Source organism: Dipodomys merriami, unplaced genomic scaffold (genome assembly GCF_024711535.1).
Source record: "Dipodomys merriami isolate MVZ:Mamm:240054 unplaced genomic scaffold, mDipMer1.0.p SCAF_91, whole genome shotgun sequence".
NCBI lineage: Eukaryota > Metazoa > Chordata > Mammalia > Rodentia > Heteromyidae > Dipodomys > Dipodomys merriami.
In genome coordinates this window covers 4136642-4157943 of record NW_027206524.1, presented here as the reverse complement: position 1 = coordinate 4157943, position 21302 = coordinate 4136642, and the positions used below count along the sequence as shown (strand labels likewise).

The 21302-nt window shown below is 43.9% G+C and overlaps 1 protein-coding gene and 1 long non-coding RNA gene across 6 annotated transcripts in view; one reads left to right on the top strand and one right to left on the bottom strand.

Annotated features, from left to right (window-relative positions):
- LOC138821337 (exophilin-5-like) overlaps positions 1-21302 on the top strand; it is a 52025-nt gene that overhangs the window by 7831 nt on the left and 22892 nt on the right. For 3 of the 5 annotated variants that reach the window (XM_070013489.1, XM_070013487.1, XM_070013486.1), the window contains exons 2-3: positions 17356-17516; positions 18874-19030. In XM_070013489.1, coding sequence (XP_069869590.1) covers positions 17465-17516; positions 18874-19030 — 209 coding nt within the window. In that variant the 5' untranslated portion in view covers positions 17356-17464. The other 2 variants (XM_070013488.1, XM_070013490.1) reach the window with 2 other exon arrangements.
- The window catches only part of LOC138821338 (uncharacterized), a 27443-nt gene continuing 17368 nt past the window's right edge, over positions 11228-21302 (bottom strand). The window contains exon 4 of the long non-coding RNA XR_011370136.1: positions 11228-12216. This is a non-coding gene — a long non-coding RNA (uncharacterized lncRNA). The remainder of the gene's footprint in view (positions 12217-21302) is intronic.

The following is a 21302-nucleotide window of genomic DNA, read 5'->3' as shown; positions in this document are numbered from 1 at the left end:
ACTGAAGCGCCAGCCTGCTCCACCCAAAGAAACACATTGTGAGAACCGTGGGAACCTAGTCCCTGTGAATTCATGGCCTAAGAGATGTAAAAAAATAAAAGACCACTGGACTATTAAAAAAAAGAGAGATAGGGTCTCAGTCTATGCCCCAGGCCAACTTAGACTATGATTCAGCTATGTACTTCCCTACTTAGCTGGGATGACAGGTCCTCGCCACCATGATACTCCAAATCTCTGCCTCTCAATGATTAGTGGAGGGAACCACCATGCCTGTTGACTTTTGAGATTCTTATATATACATATAGATAAATATATATGTATCCAGAATATATATATATATATGTATATATATATATATATATATATATAATATGTGTGTGTGTATGTGTGTGTTCTGGATACAAGTCCTTTGTAAAATATAGGTTTGGCAAAAGTTTTCTTTCCATTAATCTCTTTGCAGAGTAAGTTCTCCTTTAATCTAATCAAACATATCAACCTTTCCTTTTATGAATTATGGGGTTGGTCGTATGCTGAAACAGAATAAGAAGGAGCTTCAGGAAGAGGCTTTTGTAAGAAGATGTGTGATTGAACTCATCCAATAGTACAGTTAGAGGAATGCCTTTCAGTTTCCTTCCTGCTCTTCTTTCTACTTCCTATGCCAGGAAGGTAATTCATCTCGAAGTATCCATCAAGTGACCTGATTGTCCTTTATTCTATTTCTTTCTTTTTTGCCAGTCCTGGGGCTTGAACTCTGGGCCTGGACACTGTCCCTGAGTTCTTCAGCTCAAGGCTCTACCTCTTAAGCCACAGTGCCACTTCTGGCTTTTTCTGTTTATGTGGTACTGAGGAATCGAACCCAGGGCTTCATGTATGTGAGGCAAGCACTATACCACTGAGCCACCTTCCCAGCACCTATTTCTTTTTTTTTGTTGTTACTAGTCTTAGGGCTTGAACTTAGGGCCTGGGCACACTGTCCCTGAGCTTCTTTTGCTCAAGGCTAGCACTCTACCACTTGAGCCACAGCACCACTTCCTTCTTTTCTGTTTATGTGGTACTGGGGAATTGAACCCAGAGCTTCATGCATGCTAGGCAAGCACTCTGCACTAAGCCACATGCCCGGCCCCCTGATTGTCCTTTAGATCGGGTGTTTTCTGGTACTGTGAAAGGATGATAGATTGCAGCAGGGAGAGAGTTGTGTGCATAGCTCCCTCCCTGAAGTAGGCCATAGAAAGCTGAATTTCTCTTCCTCGAGGACAGTCATGGAAACTCCAATCCAGCCACCAACACACCGTCACCCTGCCTTGGTGCTGCTGTGCATAAGAGAAATTCTCTGACTATTGGGCCTCATAGCAGATGGTAGATCTTTAACTTCTCAAGAAATGCTGAAGAATCTGAACTAACTGGCCTTGCTGGGTCCCCACCCAGTCTGTTAGCATTAGGTTTTTGTCCCTTCCCATTTCAACATGGTTGATCACCCTTTGATTGTGCCTATGTAATAAAGTCTCCCTAAACACCCACGTGGGTGAGGTTTAGAGAGCTTCCAGGAATGAGGATAGACAGACTCCATGCCCCTTCCCACATACCTTGCCCTCTACACTGCTTCATTGGTAGCCTTTCTTCTTTAAAATAAGCCAGCAAATGTGTCTCCCGGACTTCATGAGCCACTTGATGGAGTTAATGGAACCTGAGAAGAGGATTATAGGAACCCTAAATTATAGCTGATCAGTCTGAAGCACAAGTGAAGCAACATAAAGCTTGTGATTGTCACAGGAGGGCATTCCTGGAGCCCGACCCCTTGCTGTTAGAGGGAACGGCATTTCCAGGCAGGTAGCAGTGGCCAAAGCAGCTGTAACTCTTGCTTGAGAGGTCCCCACATGAGTTGTGCTCATCCACTGAGGTCTTCCGTGCAGAATGCAGACCCAAAATGTTTTTCCAACAGAAGCAGAGTCAGTTTGTAACTTAGCACACCGTGAATGTGCTGCACAATGACTCAGTCATGAGGATAAACAGTAGGCATGGTGACTACACAAGTAGCCAAACCAAAAAACAAAACAAAACAAACCTGAACATTTCCTATTCTGGGAGAGCCAAGTAAGCTCCTTAGGAGCTCCTGGTGTATATGTTCTGTGTATAAACTAGCTAGCAGTGTAATGAATCGACTAGACCATGACAAAAGAATTCAGAGAACAATCAGGGCTCAGTGAGACACCCCAGGGATTGGCAGTAACAGGAAGCCTCCTGAACTCCCACACTGGATGCAGTGGTGTGCTGGTAACTAGATCTCTTGAAAAAGAAGGAGGTAAAAAATGCTTGGCAGCATGGAGTTTCCGCAAAAAACTAAACATAGAACTACCCTATAACCCAGCAATCACACTCCTGGACATTTATCTAAGAGAATACAAACAAGGGCAGCCACCAGCACAACCATGTTCACTGCAACACTATTCACCATAGCCAAGATAAGGAATCAACCCAGATGCCCCTCAATGGACAAATGGATCAAGAAAATGTGACATATATATAACATACTTATATATAATTCTATATGATTATATATTATATATACACACAATGGAATTTTACTCATTTATTAGAAAGAATGATATTGAACCATTTGCAAGGAAATGGAAAGGCTTGGAAAAAATGATATTAAGTGAAGTAAGCCAGACACAGTGAAACAAAGGTTGGATGGTTTCCTTCATTTGTAGTAGCTAGAATGTGCCTATAAACCTATAAGTAAACACGAGTGGTATACAAGTGGTTACAAATGAATTAACCTGAAGTATAATAAACTCCGTGGAGAGCTTAAATACTATAATCTTTTTCAAAGACTAGGTCAAAGTCCCACAAAATGAACACCAGGAAATGGGTAAATCCAAGAGGGGACTGGGGTCAAGGGGAGATGGATAGACAAATGAAGGGAAGAATTTGTTGTATATATCACAAAATTAAGAAAAATAAGGGAAGGGAAGGAATGAAAGGGATGAGAATGTTGAGGGGTGACACTGACCAAGATGCATTATATTCATAATCTGTTTGGTTATATGGCACCGCCTTTGTATAACTAAAGATAATAAGATAATAACTTAAAGATAAGTTTTAAAAAGCTGGGCACTGGTGGCTCATGCCCGTAATCCTAGCTACTTGGGGGGCTGAGATTTTAGGATTGTGGTTCAAAGTCAGCCTGGGCAGGAAAGTCCATAAGACTCTTTATCTCCAATAAACTACTCAGAAAAAGCCAGAAGTAGCACTGTGGCTCAAGTGGTAGAGCCCTAGGATCAAACACAAAGAGGCTCAGAGACAGTGCCCAGCCTCTAAGTTCAAGCCCCAGGACCAGCAAAAAAGAAAGAGAGCAAGAGAGAAAGAGAGAGAGAGAGTGAGTGAGAGAGAGGGGGGGAAGGAAGGAAGGAAGGAAGAGAAAAAATAGAGAAAAAGATAATAATAGAATAATAAAGATAATTTTTAAAATGTTGTGCTTGGTTGGTTGTGTCAGCCAATTTCAAGCTAACAATAATGTAATAGCCACCTTGCAAAATTTCTGAGGATCTAACAGCTTGCCTTTGTGAGCCAGTTCAAACCAGATCTGGCATACACTGGCTGGAGAAACAAGGGGAACAGCTGATGTTATCCAACCCCCCACACACACACACCTGTCCCAGGTTTTTGGGTTCCCTCGAGAGAATCTAGAACCCGTGACAGGTGTGACTGGGGATTTGGAGATGTTGCAGAGACGGTCATTTCCAGAAGTTTTGCATGAAGCAAAAGAAGAGGGATAAATGCCTGGACTTCCCCTTTCTCCCTACTCCTTAATCTGCTAATTCTTTGCTGTAACTCAGGTGGAAACAACTGGGTAGGTTGTGAAATCCCCCTATTGGGGGACATATCCCAGCAGCATGGAGCTGAGCAGGGGGACAGTCCCTCCTCCTCTTCCTTCCTTCCCCATCTCTGTGGTTGTCTCCTGTCATCCCTTAGATGATATTATCTCATTGCTATTTGTGAATTGCTTCTCTACCTGAAAATTAGTGGTAGGTGCAGGTGGCTTATATCCATAATCCTAGCTACTCAGGAGACCACAGTTCAAAGCCAGCCCCGGCAAGAAAAATCTATGAGAATTTTATGTCCAATTAAACACTAAAAAACCCCAAAACACCAGAATTATAGCTGTGGCTCAAGTGGTAGAGTGCAAGCTTTGAGCTTTGGGACAGCACGCAAGCCCTGAGTTCAAGCCCCAGGACCAGCACTAAAAAATTTAAAAATAAAAAAATTAGCAGGACTTTCCCTCCCTGTTACGTGACACTGTTCTTCACGCCCAATTTCTTCTCCTTTATACTTCGTACCTGTGGCTTCTGCCCTTGGGGAGTTGTTCTGTTGTGCTGTTGTTTCTCTGTCCCCTTGCTTTCCTCTGGTGTCTCCTCTCCTATGAAGGAACTATAATCGCCTCCACAGATTCAAGGCCTTAGGGTGGAGAGGAAGAAAGTGTCACTCAGGGCACCATAGGTAGTGGAGGGTTTGTGAAAAGGTTACAAACACCAAAACTGAAGCTAGAATTTGGAAACCAAAATATCTATACTCTGTTCACCTCTCAACCCCTGGTCCTCCTTTGGATGACCTTTGATGGAGGCCTTTGAGGTCCTAATGCTGTTGCTGCTGTCTTCTCTATCTGGCTCCTTCTCCCTGGGCTACACTCTATGGTCCTGGCCCTCATGCCTGGGTACTTGGAGTCTCTAAGCCAGCCTGTGGATGGGCTACTCTGGGACCAGGCATCCTCCTTACAGCCCCTTCCAAGTCAAAGCTCACTGCTGTATTTTCTAAGGAGGTCATGGCCAGCCAGTTGGACTCCACTGATGGAATGCTGGCATCTCAGGGGCTGAGATCCACCTTACATTTGCTTTCTCTGTGCTCACCCTGATTCTCTCCTCTGTGCGCCCACCTGTGCACTAAGTTTAATGGCAGTCTCGGATGTGTCAGCCTGGCAGCCGTCCTGGTGGATCTCAGACCACAGGTTCTACTAAGACACAGATCCTCAGTCCGTGATGAAATGACAATCATTTGGGGGAAAGTCTCAAAATTACCAATGCTAAGATCTCCCCCTCCACCCCCCCACACATCCTGAATTCTTCCATGACCAAATTGGTCCAGTAATTTTTTCAAGCCCCTAGATGACTCTAGTGTATACTTAGGGGACTCTATCCAGACCGCCTGGGCACCTGGGCACTCCACCTCACCTGGGGTATGTGTCCTAGATCCCTTCCTTTGCATAAGTTGAGGGACTGCTGATTTCAAGAAAAACCTCATGGTTGGGAGAAAAGCCTGGCGTCCAAGCAAAGGACAACAGAGAGGACTGTGATTGGCAGGAACGGAATAGACCTGATTTCTAGTACTTTCTGGCTTTAACTGCTTGGCTGAACCGAAGGGAACCTTTTGCCCCTGGAGCTGTTTGTCTAACAACTGGAAAAAATCCACGTTGCTTCCTCTGTTTTTCGTTTTTCGTTTCTGCCCCCCTGAGTGTAGGTGAACACCGTATTGTGATAGCCAGAGGCTGGTTAGATCTTGGCCTTGGGCCCCAGCTTTAGTGGGGCCCCAGTGTGGGTGGCATTGGCTGTTTGAGTGGTTGGGCTTCTTGTTCTTTCCTCTTTGGGGCATGAAGGAATACCAAATTGACTCTGGGGACAGTACCTATAGGAAGGCGGCTGTAACTTGTTGGCTGGATTTCAATACTTGTTGAGCAGGTCCTCTTCAGGAAGTGTGTGGCCAACTAAGGGTTCTGTTGGCTGAAAGCTGTTCCATTGGTAGTCTGGCGCTAGGTGTTTTACTCAAGGCTCAGTGTGTGTTGGTGTGGAGTAGGGTTCTGGCAATGGTCCCATTCTCCCATGCAGAAGTATGTAAGGAGGAGTATGGCCAGCTCTCTCTATCCTCTCTCTGGTATTTCCATGCTTTTCTTCCTCGGTGAGGACAGCAGTTTCTCCTCTATCTTCCGCAATCCCCCTTCTCACCCACCAAAACTTGCTCTTCCTTGTAGGTCACGGTAAAGACCTGGCTCCAGAGAAGGCAACTGGACAGTCCAATAAATTAGATCATGTCTCTCCACAGCTGTTTAATTGCGTGGCCACTGGCATCCGGGCAAAAGTCTTTGAAAGTTTACAAGTAACATACTCCCTCGGGCAGTTGTCTGCACCTTCAAAGCCACTGCAGACCCCACCCTCTCCAGGTTCTGCTGAGCTCCTGCTCCTGCTCCTAGTGTTCTTTCCATTTCCCTAAGTGGCAACTTCTAAAGCCTTGTTCTGGCTTCCCAGATCCTGAAGAAGAGTACATGAAGAGAAAAGGGTACAGAAATGGCATTTTGGGGGGGGGGGTTAAGTGATTTACATAAGTCTAAAAAGCAATTCACAAATACTATAAATGACATTATTTCCAAACAGTGCCCCTGAACCAATGATGATTTTTCATTCAAGTCGCCCAGGTACTTTTTTCTGTTCCTAGCTTACCTGAGCTCCATCTCAGCCCCCTCCCCCAAGATGAAGATTCTATACCTCCAGTGGTAGGCCACTGCTGAATGCAAGCCTGATGCTGGCTCCTTCTTTGACTTGAACCTGCCTTCCTTCCTGGGAAGCAAGTCAAATGTTCTCCTTAGGTGTCTGGCTCTGGCTGCGGTCTGGATCAGGGGAGAGTTGTGCAAAGAGGCCTAAAGTGTCTCTCAGGGTTCTTGTATTGGGAATGTAATCTTCAATACATTAATGTTGGGAGGTGGGGCCTAATTAGAGGTGGCTGGGTCATTACTGCTCTGCTCTCCTAAATGCATTGGTGATGTTATTGCAGGAGCAGTTAATACAGAGGGAGGGCTTGTTCTGAAAGCAAGTTGGGCCCCTCTCGTTGGCTTGCCATCTTGCCTTTCTGCCTTCCATCATGGGATGACACAGCATGAGTTACTTGCCAGATGCGAATGCCTTGGATTTCCCAGCCTCCCAAACCGTGAGAAATAGGGTTTTTGTCTTATAGGTTTCCCAGCAAGACTAATCCAGGTACCTTCACTAGTGATGAGGAGAAGATAAGAGACTGAAGAAATACTTGAAGAGTCAAATTAGTAGGACTTGGTGACTGGTTGGCTGCAGGAGAAAGGAATAAGGACCCTTGGTATGAACTTAGTCTAGTGAGTTTGTGGTATTCACACCGAAGCTAGTAAATCCAGATGGACTCTACACCTTGAGTCTACTATGAGGTAATTTATTTGAATACTACAGAATGTCAAGTCCTCTATTAACTTTGAACCACTTGGAAGCCCTCTCTCTCTCTCTCTCTCTCTCTCTCTCTCTCTCTCTCTCCAGCAGTGGGGACTAAAATCAGGACTTTTGTACTAGGCCAGCACTCTATCACCTGAGCCATGCCTGATGCCCTTTTGTTTTTAGTTTATTTTTCAGATAGGTCTAGTACTTTGCTCAGGCCAGCTTAAATCACTATCCTGTCTCTGCCTCCCAAGTACCAGGCATGCACCACCACGCCAGGCCTTGGATGTATAATTGAGGTAAGGTCCAAGGCCTGTGACCAGGGTCGGATGAGAGGAAGAGTGGGCAGATTTCAAAACAGTCCTAGCAAGGGAGCTTGGATCTGTTCCCTAGCTGCAGATGGCCCAGGGAGAAGCTGAACGCAGCTTCCTGACAGTGGAGGGGGACTGGATTGAGAGCGGCAAACCATGGCCACGGCGGGCAGCCTGCCAGGCGGCATGTACCCAGCAAGCCAGGGGAAAAGGCAGGCACTACTTGTCCCTCCTTTTGTCTTTGGACTTTGGTCCAGAGTATTATCTCTCACTCCTCTCCTAAGCAAAAATAATAAAGGAGAACTGATATTGAAATGAGAAAGGAAGAGAAGGAGGAAGGAAGAGAGAGAGAGAGAGAGGGAGAGAGAGAGAAAGAGAGAAAGGAAGGAAGGAAGGGAGAAAGAGAGAAAGAAAGGAGAGAGAGAGAGAGAGAGAGAGAGAGAGAGAGAGAGAGAGAGAGAGAGAGAGAGAGAGAGAGCACAAGCCAGGCACCAGTGGCTCACACCTATAATCCTACCTACTTAGGAGACTCAGATCTGAGGATCATGGTTCAAAGCCAGCCAGGCAGGAAAGTATGCGAGACTCTTATCTCCAATCAACTGCCAGAAAACTGGAAGTGGAGCTGTGGTTAAAAGTGGTAGAGCACGGGGCTGGGAATGTGGCTTAGTGGTAGAGTGCTTGCCTAGCATGAATGAAGCCCTGAGTTCCATTCCTCAGTACCATATACACAGAAAAAGCTGGAAGTGGTGCTGAGGCTCAAGTGGTAGAGTGCTAGCCTTGAGCAAAAGAAGCTTGGGGATAGTATCCAGGGTCTAAGTTCAATCCCCATGACAAAGAAAAAAAGAGAAGAGAGAGAGAGAAAGAGAGAAGAGAGAGAGAGGGAGAGAGAGAGAGAGAGAGAGAGAGAGAGAGAGAGAGAGAGAGAGAGAGAGAGAAGGAGGGAGGGAGGGAGGGATAGGGAGAGGGAAAAGTAAAGGAAGAGGAAGGAAGGAAGGAAGGAAGACACTTGGTTCCTGGATTCTCTTCCTTGATGAGCAGCAAGCTGGCTTTTTAGAAACAGTGGCTCTTTGGGGTGGGGGTGGGGGAGTCATCTTCAATGAGTGAGTGTGTGTGTGTGTGTGTGAGTGTGTGTGTGTGTGTGTGTGTGTGTGTGTGTGTGTGTGTTTGGAGGAGGAGGGTATTTTCTCACTTCAGTGTGTCCTGTCAGCCTACATCCAGGTGCTGTGAATCTTGGGTTTGAATCTTGTCCAGAATTATTGAGGAGAGTGACTGAGGAAAAGTCAGGCCCTTTTCTGAGCATTCTGTGTCCTACAGCAAAGCCTGAATGGCCGTTTGAGATCTTCTTGGCTTGTACACTTGTTCTGTGTGTGATGGAGGGGTGGGAGGCAGGAGAATCTCTAATTGCAACATTAAATTCCTTAAAAGCTGACCCTAATTCTATACAGGTAAATTTGAGTTGATTTTCTAACATGATACAAAAGATGAATCAAGTTGAGTATGATACTTGTAGGTTTTAATGACAGCATGATAAATGACAGATTGGAAACAATCATACTCACTCCACAAATGGGTCTAAGGTTACATAGAAACTTCTTTTATTTTCCTTAAGAAGAATGTACTAGAAGCTAGGCACTGGTAGCTCATCCTATGAAACTAGCTACTGAGGAGGCTGAGATCTGAGATTGGTAATTCGAAACCAGCCTCAGCAGATAAACCTGAGAAACTCTTACCTCCAATTAATCAGCAAAAAGCTGAAACTGAAGGGGTAACACAAGGGCTAGAGCGCTAGCCATGGGCAAAAAAACCCCCAAAAAACAAAAACAAAAACAAAAACAACACTGAGCAAGAGAGCAAGACCCAGAGTTCAAGCCCCAGTACTGGCAGGCGTTCGCACACACGCACACACACACACACACACACACACACACACGCACACAACGTATTCGGTATTCAAGTGTACAGTTGTATCTTGTTACCCTAACTACATTACAAGCAGTATAGAGGATGTGGTCAGCATTTAGGATGTAGCTGTCTCTGGAAGGAGGCCATGAATAACATAATAAAGGAATCCGAGGCGCTGAGCTCATGCACTTCGTCTATGGATCAGAACTTTATTGGAGCTTGCCTGCCTGGCAGTTCTAGTTGTCTTCCTAGGGCCTTGCACACACAGCTCTGAGCTCGGAGCTGCCCCTGTGCTCCCGTAGAATCCTCACATCCGATCTGTGGGTTTCAGTGGAAAGTGTCTGCGCATCTGTATAAAGATATGTCATTCTTAGCCCTTACCAGGGCCCAGACCTTGGCCTTAGCCAAGTCTGAGAACCTTGTCTGGCCTTGCACTGTGATCCTCCAAATCTCAGCCTCCTACGTAGCTAAGATTGTAAGTATGCATCACTTTTTTGTGTGTTTTTGTTGTTGTTTGGGGTTTTTTTTGTCAGTCACAGGGCTTGAACCAGACACTGTCCCTTAGCTTTTTCACTCAAAACTAGCACTCTACCACTTTGAGTCACAGTGCCACTTCTGGTTTTCTGGTGGTTAACTGAAGTTAAGAGTCTCACCAAATTTCCTGCCTGGGCTGGCTTTGAACAATCAGATCTCAGCTTCTTGAGTAGCTAGGATTACAGGCGGGAGCCACCAGCACCCAGCGAAAAGTCACTTTTTATTCCCATTTTTAATTTCTACGCAATATCAGCTCATATGGATGTCAAATACTCACTGAGTGATGTCAACTCATTACTTATCCCCAAAATTGGTCAAATGTTGATTGAGGGGCTGGGAAGGTGGCTCAGTGGTAGAGCGCTTGCCTTGCATGCCTGAGGCCCTGGGTTCGATTCCTCAGCACCACATAAGCAAAAAGCAAAAAGCCAGAAGTGGCGCTGTGGCTCAAGTGGTAGAGCGCTAGCCTTGGCCTTGAGCTGAAGAGCCAAGGGACAGCGCCCAGGCCCAGAGTTCAGGCCACACGACCGGAAACAAAAAAAAAAAACAAAAACAAAAACCAAATGGTGATTGATTGGCCACAAGTCAGGGACATTGGTAGATCCTGGGTCTACCAAGTGAATGAGATACTCTTTCTGAACTCAAGTTGCTGACAGCCTGGTGAGACATCCAGACAGCCCACGCCAACACATTCGGTGTAATTTAGTAAATAATGGTGCTGATACTGGGAGCTTCCTGCTCTAGTTGTGGTGATAAGCATAGATAAAAAAAGAAGCCCGGCACTGGTAGCTCACGCCTGTAATCCTTAGCTACTCAGGAGGCTGAGATCTAAGGATCGAGGTTCAAAGCCAGCCCGGGCAAGAAAGTCCATGAAACTCTTACCTCCAATAAACCACCAGAAAACCGGAAGTGGTGTTGTAGCTCAAGTGGTATAGCGCTAGCCTTGAGCTTGAAGAGCTGAGGGACAGTGCTGAGACCCAGAGTTCAAGCCCCATGACCAACCAGAGAGAGAGAGAGAGAGAGAGAAAGAGAGAGAAATCTAGGAACACCAAGGAGGCTTTGTGGCTACAGAGCTATGGACTTGAACTCTAAGTCTCGCCTTGGGATGGAATTTCCCAGGTACCTCCTTTTGGATGACTAGCTATGAGCTAAATGAATATGGCACTCATCCTTCTTTGTACTTAGAGCATTTGCATTTTCTCTCTGTTATAGCTTTGCATTATGTGAAAAATAAACATTCAGGAAGGTAACCATGGAATTTTTTTTAATATAGAAAAGATCGTCTTTTATCTGAGAGTGAGCTGACTCCATCACAAGCCATTCAAGCAGTTTAAATAGGCTGCATTGTTTAGCTTGGCTCCAATGCCGCTTTCATTGTTTTGTGGCTGCCTTTCGAGTTCTAAGGATTCTCTATAGTTGTTGCTTGCTATATAATTTCCCTTTTTTCCTCATCTGAGCCTCCCTTCTTCCCAGACTTCCCCTTGTGGTTTAACTTTGCCATTATCAAAATTTCAATACCTTCAATACCTTGGCTTGCCTTTTCTAATCCCTGACTCTCCTTGTGTCTTAGCTGTGGGCTGAGCCAAAAATCAAGCTGTGATGTCAGGGGCAAAGGCTCTCAAATAACAATCTTTTCAGAGGAGCCACTGAGAAAGGAGCTATTACCTGTGGATAATATCACTGGACCCACAGGACTTTTTCTTCCCTATCCTGTGCCTCCTCCTGGCTGAGAAAACTCACACTTGTCCTGAAGCCTTGCCCTGGGAATGAGCACTGTAAGAAATCTGTACCCCAAAGTATCACCTAACTGGGGCAGGAAAGCAAGAGGAGAATACTTACTCAAGATGGTGAGCCTGATCTGGGGATTCTGGGTTTCAAAAGATCCTGCATGGACTCCCTGATCCATTCTCCATTATGCATTTACTCTATGTTTCAGCTCTAACTCAGGATGCAGTTCCTGGCCCATGCCTTCTTCCATTTCTACTTGGTGGTGTGTGGCTGTTGCTGGGTAATAGGAAATAAAAATACATCTGATTTCTCGTGTAGGAAGGAAATGTGAAGGCTGCTCTGATGGCCTATGTAGAAAGACACACATTTACGTAGACATGATTCACATAACTCGAAGCTTCATTTGGGTCTAGCTGATGACTGGACACAGAAGACGAGGTTAGAGAGGAGGATTTGGGGGATGTGAGGCCAGAGGTTCTCAAGCTTTGAGCAGATGGTCGGTGACGATCAGGACACTGTGCTGCCTGGAAGACAGAACAAGAGGTAATCAGATGGCCCGAACAGGAAGGTCAGCTGTGAAAAGAAAATACTAGCTGCATAGAAGGTGAGACAAATGGAAGGAAAAGATCAGTGAGAAGAAAAAGAGAAACAGAAAAACCAGGAAAAAAAAAAAAACAAATTGATGCCCTCAGCAAGAAGACCTGATAAGTAGAGCTATTTGGAGAAATATTTGCCACTTTGCCTAGAACAGCATGGAAACAATAATTCCTGTCTTCTGGGACAGGGCCCAGTTTGCTGTGGAATTTTGCATCAATCACTGCTCTCTCTCCAAGGATTTTGAATGACATTGCCACCTCTTTTTACCTTCACTGGAGACTTAAAGCCACGGCCTTGCTTATCAGCACGGTTAGTAGTTCACTAAGAAGGTGATGAGGGTGGTTCAGAGAACACAGGATTTAGAATCAGAGCCTGGAGCTCACATTCTAGTTCAAGGTCTCCAGTCTTCATAGTCGGCCTGGTTTCCACATCCTCTCTGTAAATGAGGACCTGAGGCCTTATAGTGAGGATTCTAAGTTGTGGGCTTGAACTCAGGGTTTGAGCTCTGTCTTTGAGCTTCTTTTGCTCAAGACTAGCTAGTGTTCTACCACTTGAGCCAAGCACCACTTCCAGTTTTCTGGTGGTTAATTGGAGGTAAGAGTCTCAAGGACTTTCCTGCCTAGGCTTTGAACTCTGATCCTCAAATCTCAGCCCCTGAGTAGCTAGGATTATAGGTATGAGCCACTAACTCCGGTCTATAATGGGGATTCTTAATAATGACAGCAAAATTCTAGAGACAGAAGGAAATTCAATGCATATCTCCTGCCATTAGTAAACTCTCATAGTTACTAGTTCACCTGCCTCAAAATCCTTGTCAGCTTTATAAGATTTCCCGTGTGTGTGTGTGTGTGTGTGTGTGTGTGTTACTTAGCAATACTGACATTTTTGCTTTATTTTTAACTGCAATACATTTTGGATCAGAAGGTATCTTTAAGATAATCTTACCTGTATTCATCTTTTATTGAATATAAAAACAACTCCCAAACATAAAGGTTTTAAATAATTGCTTATTCATTAGTTTATGACTCTGAGAAACAGCCACTTGTGCTGGTTTCCGCTGGATGATTTGCGTGGAACCTTGCATGTGGCCCCAGGCATCTGGGGGGTAAGTTGGGATCCGATGGTATAAATGGCTTCTCTCAGTACAGACATTCTTCTCCTCCCCTCTTCCCCTCCCTCTCGCTCTCCCCCTTCCTCTCTCCCTTCCAACCATCTCTCTCCCCCTCCAAAACAGAGCCTAAACTTATACAGTGTTTCAAGATTTTAAGAGGAAGAAGATCTGCCTCTTAGAAGACCTTCAAGATCTCTTGAGGCCTGGCTTCAGAAGTCTCACAGTTTCACTCTATTCTGTTAGCATAAGCCAGCACAAACCCAGATTCTGGAGAGCAGTGGAAGAGACATTTCCTCTTGTTGGAAGGAGATGCAGGTCACATTGTAAATTGAAGACAGGGGTTGTATATGCCTTCTTTGCAATCTACCAGATTGTCCAGACCTCTAGCAAATGAGAAAAGTAAATCCAAGCAAGTGAACTATTTGGCCACAATGTCTGTGTAGAAGCTAACCCTAGTTTTATGGTTTTCCTACGATCTAGTAGTCAATTTGGAATGGCCAGAAACAGGGAGCAGGGAGTTAGGGCCAAGAACTGAGAGATAAAAGAGACAACTAGCATTTATGCTTAGTGCATAGTTAGTCATGGAAGTATGGGGCGGGGGGAGGGAGGAAATGGGGAGAGGTTGGCTCAGAATAAAGATAAACAAGGAAAGGTGACTAGTAAAGGTCAATGGGGCGCAATCAGGGAAGACACACCAGAGGAAGGGAGAGATGGCATTCATGGCTCAAGGCAGGGAAATAAAGAAAAACTAAACCCAACTCAGGGTAGGGAGTGGCATGTAGAAGAGGTGCGAGAACCAAGTCCTAAACCACACAGGATGGAAAAGATTCATGGGTACTGAAGGCCAGACCCAGCAAGAAAAGACCTGACTTAATATAGTGCAGTTGATCAGCCTGAGGGAGAAACAAATTAGAGCTGTAGACAAGAGTCCCTTGTGATAGGTTGAGTCAAGCTGGACTAATTAAGCAGACAATCTGTGCACTAGTCATTTGCCTAAATGCGTGTCATTTGCAACCCCAAGGCTCTTCTCATTGGCTGAGTTGGACTACACATGCTAATTGGGTGGCACACAACGAGGAAGAGCCTTGTGCAGGCCAGTTTTTTTGTTTTTTTAAATCTCAACAGACCTCTTACTTCTAAACAAATCCTACTGGATGTAAAAATAGATGGAGCTACTGGAGATAAAAATACTACTCTCTGGTTTCACATACCACTGATGGTCAGAATTTTCCCTTCTTACTTTTCTTACTTGATCTTTTATGCTTCAGGAAAATGAATGCTTCAACAGCACACTGATCGTATAATTCTGTTCTTCTTAGCACAAGAAGCTCAGTCAACCATCATAAACTGCAAATTATTCTTGATTGGACACAGACTCTTGGGTATTTAAAATTAAGGAAGGCAAGTTATAGGTTCCCAGAGAAATGAAACTTATGTCATTCATCATTTCTCTTCCCAGGTTGCCCTTCCTTACTTCAAAAGCCAGAACTGTTTCCATTTTGCTTACTTAGTAACAAGAAACACAAGGCCATTTTTGATTATCTGAATCTTGACAGTTCTGGCTATTGACTACCTTTACCTACTGTCCTGACAATTATCCCCAGGGCTCCTTCTCTGGAATATTTATACTTTAAATGGTTTTTCTTTGATTTGTTTTTTTTTTGGCTGTTTATTTTTGGTGCCAGTCTTGGGGCTTAAACTCAAAGCTTGGGCATTGTCTCTGAGCTTTTGTAAGGCTAGCATTCTACCACTTGAGCCATAACTCCACTTCTAGCTTTTTGTTGGTTAATTGGATACAAATCTCACGGACTTTCTTTCCTGGGCTGGCTTTGAACTGTGATCCTCAGATCTCAGCCTCCTGAGCAGCTAGGATTACAGGTATGAGCCACCAGAGCCCCATTTGTTAGGATTCTTTTTTTTTCAGAGAATCCATGTAGCTTCTGAAACAACAAAGATATGTTGAGAGGCAAAGACCTGGTGCTGGCTTTGGGGGGCGGGGCTCACAACTAGGGAGAGGTCTGAGGATGTGGAAGTCATGTATGGGGGGAGGGGAGGCTGATGAGCTTGGTGTTAATAAGTGAGAAGCAGTTGGCTAATTAGAAGTTCCTGGAGGGCTTACTTGGCCCACACTGTCAGGAAGACCTAGCAATATGGATGTAGTTTCTACCTATCAGAACGTGACTATGGCAAAAGTACCATCCGTGACAGTTCTGAAAGCTGAACGTGAGTGATTACTGCCTATTGCTTTTCAAAATGCAAGTCTGGGCAGGATGGCCTCTGGCTTCCTTCCTGAATATTTTTTATAAAACAGCAGTATCGTAGCCCCAAGCAGGAGGATGGATTATAGCCATAACAGTTCATTGCCTTTAACCCCAAAGTGGCTACTTTGCAGACATCTTGCTTCTCATCTTCCCCGCAATACAACGCCCCTAACACTTGTACTTTCCGGAAGACTCTGGATAAAGATCAGAGATGCTAAGCAATGTACAATACTTCCCAAAACATCAGGACTTCTCAAGTTTGGAAATGAACAACAGACCCAGCTTCTTCACTGGTTGCAGCCCTGGACGAGCCTGGTGACAATGCTCTTCAAACTCCCCCTCCTCTCTGTTGGTCTCCATCTGGGCATTTCTTATTTCCAGACATTTCTAAAGGCCTTCTAAAATAGACATGATGTATTTTGGTGAAAAAAATATATATAAACCACGGTGGTGACTTAATTAACAACTTAGGGAGGGTTTTCATTTAGAAGATAACCAAGTAGAAATGAACAGGAGGAGAATAAAGAAGTCAGGTTTGGTATCCTGCAGGTGGGCTGCCCTTGAGTGCTCATGTTCACCTCAAATTCCACAGTCCCTGGAAGCCAGGACATTTGCCCTGTGGCCATTCATGGCATTAATGTCTTGTGTTTAAGAAATGCCATGACTCTGGGTACCAGTGGCTGATGCTTGTTATCCTAGCTATTCAAGAGGCTGAGATTTGAGGATGTCTGAACAGGAAAGTCCATGAGACTCTTTTTTTTTTTTTTTTTGCTGGCCCTGAAGCTTGAACTCAGGGCCTGGGTGCTTTCCCTGAGCCTCTTTGCACTCAAGGCTAGTGCTCTACCACTTGAGCCATAATGCCACTTCTGGGCTTTTTCTGAGTCATTTTATTGTAGATAAGAGTCGCATGGAATTTCCTGCCCACACTGGCTTTGAACCGTGATCCTCAGATCTCAGTCTCAAAAGTAGCTAGGATTACAGGCATGAACCACAGGTGCCTGGCTCCATAAGATTCTTATCCCCAATTTAACTAGCAAAAAGCACAAAGTGGAGCTGTGGCTTAAGCTATAAAGTGCCAGCCTTCAGTAAAAAAAATCTCAAAGTCTGTACCAAACACTGAGTTCAAGCCCCAGTACTGGCACAAAAAGAAAGGAAGAAATTCCATGACTTAAGACTATTGTGTTTATTAATTTCTTTTCTTCAGGTTAGCTTTTATCTTTGGCCACAAGTTGAGCGAATACGAATCTCCCTATTACAGTCATTATTTAATCCCCAATCCTTACATGGAGCCTTGATAAGCAATTGATTAACATTGCTCAATAAACATTTACTGGCTTAATGAATGAGTGAATGAGTAATCAGAACCAGAATATTCTAGTTTCTATGTGTCATTTGAACATCATTTAGCTGCATGAGTAGGTCAGGTTTTAACACATCTCTCAACCCAGTTTGTCAGTATAGACTCTATGACTCTATGGCGAAAACTTTTTGGTTGTCATTTTACACCAGAGTATCTTGTTTACAAAAGAATGTAGATAAAAAGTATACACTGTACTTAAAAGGAAATTATGACTGGAACCAATTTTTTCCTAGATTTAGAGTATATGCATGATGTAAAGTTTAGCCCAACCCAGGAGTTGGCACTAGATACAAATATATTTAAAGAATGCCTTGACATTTTTGTTTTATTTCAGCAAACTTCAGAAGACCAAGAGGGATATCAGATGGCTTCAAGGAGTGACTGGTGAATGGTTTGAAGAAATTCAAAGAAAGAAGTTTTGCAATGAGACAGATGTTAGCCAGATGTTAAAGCAGCCTCTTACCTATAGGCTAAGGAATGAGATAGCACAACATGGTAAGAAAAAATAGTTTAGTTTAAAATGATCTTTTCTTTCCTTTGTGGACAGTGACTCACATGGTTTCCCATTGAACCAATCCATATTTTAGGACTCTTCTAAGCCACAGAAATTTTACAACATGCTCTAAAAAGAGGGAACTGAAGTGTGTGCGTGTGTGTGTGTGTGTGTGTGTGTGCCCATACCAGGTCTGCTTAAAGCTGGAGCGCTATTGTTGAGTCTTACCTCCACTTCCGGCTTTTTGCTTGTCAATTGGAGATAAAAATCTCTTGGGTTTGTGTGCTAGGGCTGGTTTCAAACCTCAATCCTCAGATCTCAGCCTCCTAAATAGCTAGAATTACAGGTCTGAGCCACTGGTGCCCAGCTTATGAACTGAATATTTACTATAATAATGTCTTGATGACAAAGTATAGGAACCCAAACATGGTTGTCTAATAAACCAGAATATGCATGCTGACTCTGTCTGTGTGAGTCTGTTCAAGTCATTTTCTTCTCTATAAACCTCAATTTTCTCATCTTTGAATGAGTACACTGCCTATCTGACAGAGTGGTTGTAAGAATTAAATAAAGTTATGCAAATAAAAAACATGGAGCACAGTAACCCCTTAGTGGGATGATGATGGAGGAAGGAGGCAGAAGCAGAGGAGAGGACTGCAAAGAGGAGAAAGTGGGAGAGAGGGATAGGGGGAGGGAAAGGTGGCAGAGGAGCCACAATCTCTCTGCAACTTTGGCCAACTCCATAAATGACTTCTAACTCTAGGACACTTTATGTCACTGAAATTCACCATGTTTTTTTGGGTGTGTGCTAGTCCCCTGGAACTGGAACTCATGCCCTAGGTAGTGTCCTTGAGCTGTTTTGCTCAAGGCTAGTGCTCTACCACCTGAGCCACAGTTCCACTTCTGGCTTTTTAGTGGTTAACTGGAGATAAAAGAGTCTCACAAACTTTCCTGCCCAGGATGGCTTTGAACCCCAATCCTCAGATCTCAGCCTCCTGAGTAGCTAGGGTTTCAGGTGCAAACTACCAGTGCCTAACTACCAATTATTTTAATCTATAAATGAGGGTAGTGAGTTGGAAGCATGGCTAAAGTGGTAGTGCCTACTTAGCAACACTGAAGTCCTGAATTTAAATTCCAGCAGCATAGCAATTGGATATGGGTTGGGGATGTGGCTCAATGGTTACAGCACTTGCCTAACATGGCAGCTCCATTCCAGAGATCCCTCGGTATGAGGATGCCTTCATCATTTCTATACTGCATAGAGGGAAAGGGTAGAAACAAGAGCAAAATTTTCATTCTTTGGAGTCCAACTGGAAATATTTTTTAACAATGCAAAAAAAATCCAATTTTTTTGGGCAGATTCTGTGGAATTACAAGCATCAAGATCAAAAAACCTACTTAATCAAAAACCATCTGTCCCTTGTCGAATGAGCTTCAGATCATCGTTTGCATCCCTGTTCTCATTCAGGAAAGCTGGGAGGGAGCCTTTAAAGCTTCAGTGGCTGAGACAGAAAGGGTAAGATGCTTTCAGCTCGGATCATATGACAGCCCCTGAGTTGTTTGACCTCCAACACCTGTAGTTTGCTTGTGATCAGAATGTCTTAAGGTTTGTTCTTAAAGATTTTGGGCCCAATAGTAACAAAGGAAACCAGGCTTATCTCTCAAGGGAACAAAGTTTGTAGGAAAACCCTGCCATGAAATGCAACTTTTAGCGGATTGCAGATGGCCCTGATAGCTGGTGAATAATGGGTTAAATGGTGGGATCTAGGGGCTGGGAATGTGGCTTAGTGGTATATTGCCTTGCCTAGCATATATGAAGCCCTGGGTTTGATTCCTCAGTACCACATAAACAGAAAACCTGGAAGTGGCAGGGTGGCTTAAGTGGTAGAGTGCTAGCCTTAGCAAAAGAAGCTCAGGGACAGTGCCCAGGCCCTGTATGCAAGCCCCAGGATTGGCAAAATAAAAATAAAAATAAATTTTTAAAAATGTTGAGACCTAGTTAGGTAGGGACAGTTTTTCTCCTGTGCCAAGAGCGTGGTTTGTGCCTTGGCTGAGAAGATATATTTAAATCAAAACTACTCCTTTAGAAAATGTGTGGGAGTCAGGCTAGAAAGACTACATGACAGGAAAACTGAGCAGAGCATGCGAGTAGAAGGGGAAAAAATAGAATTCTAAAACAGATTAAAAAAAAAAAAAGCATCATGGGTTCTAGAACTATTGACCATAGTCAATTCCATGTGATGGCCCAGCATTTAAAATGTCAGGTGACGGAGTGAGAGCCCAAGACGGATCCTTGGGTTCTGGCTGACTTGCCTGACTGTCTTGATTCATTATGTCATCGGATTGCTTTTGGCCAAACAAGAGAGGCTGTGCTGGTGTGCCGTTGAGGTGACTGCTGAATAAATATTTCACCAGAGTCTTCCTGGTTGCAGAGCTCTCCACCCTCTTAAGGTGTTGCCTTGGCTCGTGATGCGTTCTGAGCGCCAGCAAAGCTTGAAGAATGTGCTCAGTTGACTCGTAGGTCACCAGAAGCAGCAAGTAGCTACTGGGGCCGGTGATGAGAAGACTCCCAGCAGCTCTGGCCTCCGGCCGAGCGGCTGTTCTCCCCTCTCAGGCCGAGAGATGGAAGGTTGTTTTCTTTTTTCGTTTGGGCTTTCACTTGAGGTGCTTTTGGTCTGAGAAAACACTGCAGAGCTAAGCCAAATGTCCATTTAAGTGATTATCACTACCCATCTCTTGCCAGGAAGGACTTCAAATAGGTGAGTGGCTTTTCTTTAAAAAAAAAAAAAGTGTTTGAGACTCTAGTTTAAGACTTTGTTTTAAGACTTTGGGGATTTAAATCAGAAATATTTCTCGTGAAGAAAAAGGAAATATTCCTAATGGATGGTGTACATAGTGGGCTTTGATGCAGTTTGTCTTTTAGGTGATTTTCTTTTGGGCAGAGTTTTCTATCTGGACAATCTAACATTACTAAACTTGGGGAATTAGAGGAGGGATTTGTTCATTCTACAAGTTCTTATGTCAGGTTCTGGATAAGTGGAATGAAGAAGGTAAAAGATTGAAAATCTCAGTATCATGTGTTTTGATATCAGGCCAAATTAAAAAAAAAGATTTCTTTTTTGGAGAATTAATAAAAAAAAAAAAAAAGCTTGCAGAATTCTGTTTAGCAAATGTCCTTCTTAGATAACCAAAGTGACTTGTGCATTTCTCTTAGACTAAGTATAACCCAATATGCAGAAATAAAATAAATTGCATGCTTTATTGCATTATTTTGTTAACCATTTAACAGTTATCAGAAAGAGGTATGTGTTTTACTTTCATCCTAAGTAGAACTAGTTAAAATTTATCTTTACCTTATCATTAATACTGGTAAATATTAATTCTGCGGAATATAGTGAAGGCACTTTTGAGATTCTACAGGATAGAATACAAAAACATGTAAATTTTTTTTGAGCAATAGATCTTAAGTTCTAAGTATCTTTCAGGGGGAATTGTATAAAACAACTGGAGTGAGTTGTGTATTGTATCTTCTGAGGGCTTCTTTAACCTCAGTAGGTTAAACATATTTGCCAGTTTTCATGTGCCGCAATACAATGTCAGCCTTTAAACTCACGTGAGGTTCAGGGCTGCTCCTTGCCAGGAGGCCAATGTGGAGGGACGGAAGGAAAACTGGGAGCAGCTGGCAGGTTTCTACCTGCTAAAGCCATCCAGGACTTGACTTTTTCATATTTGGTGTTCAGAGAACTAGTTGTCAGAAAAGCAACTTAAAGGATTTTTTCCCCCACATT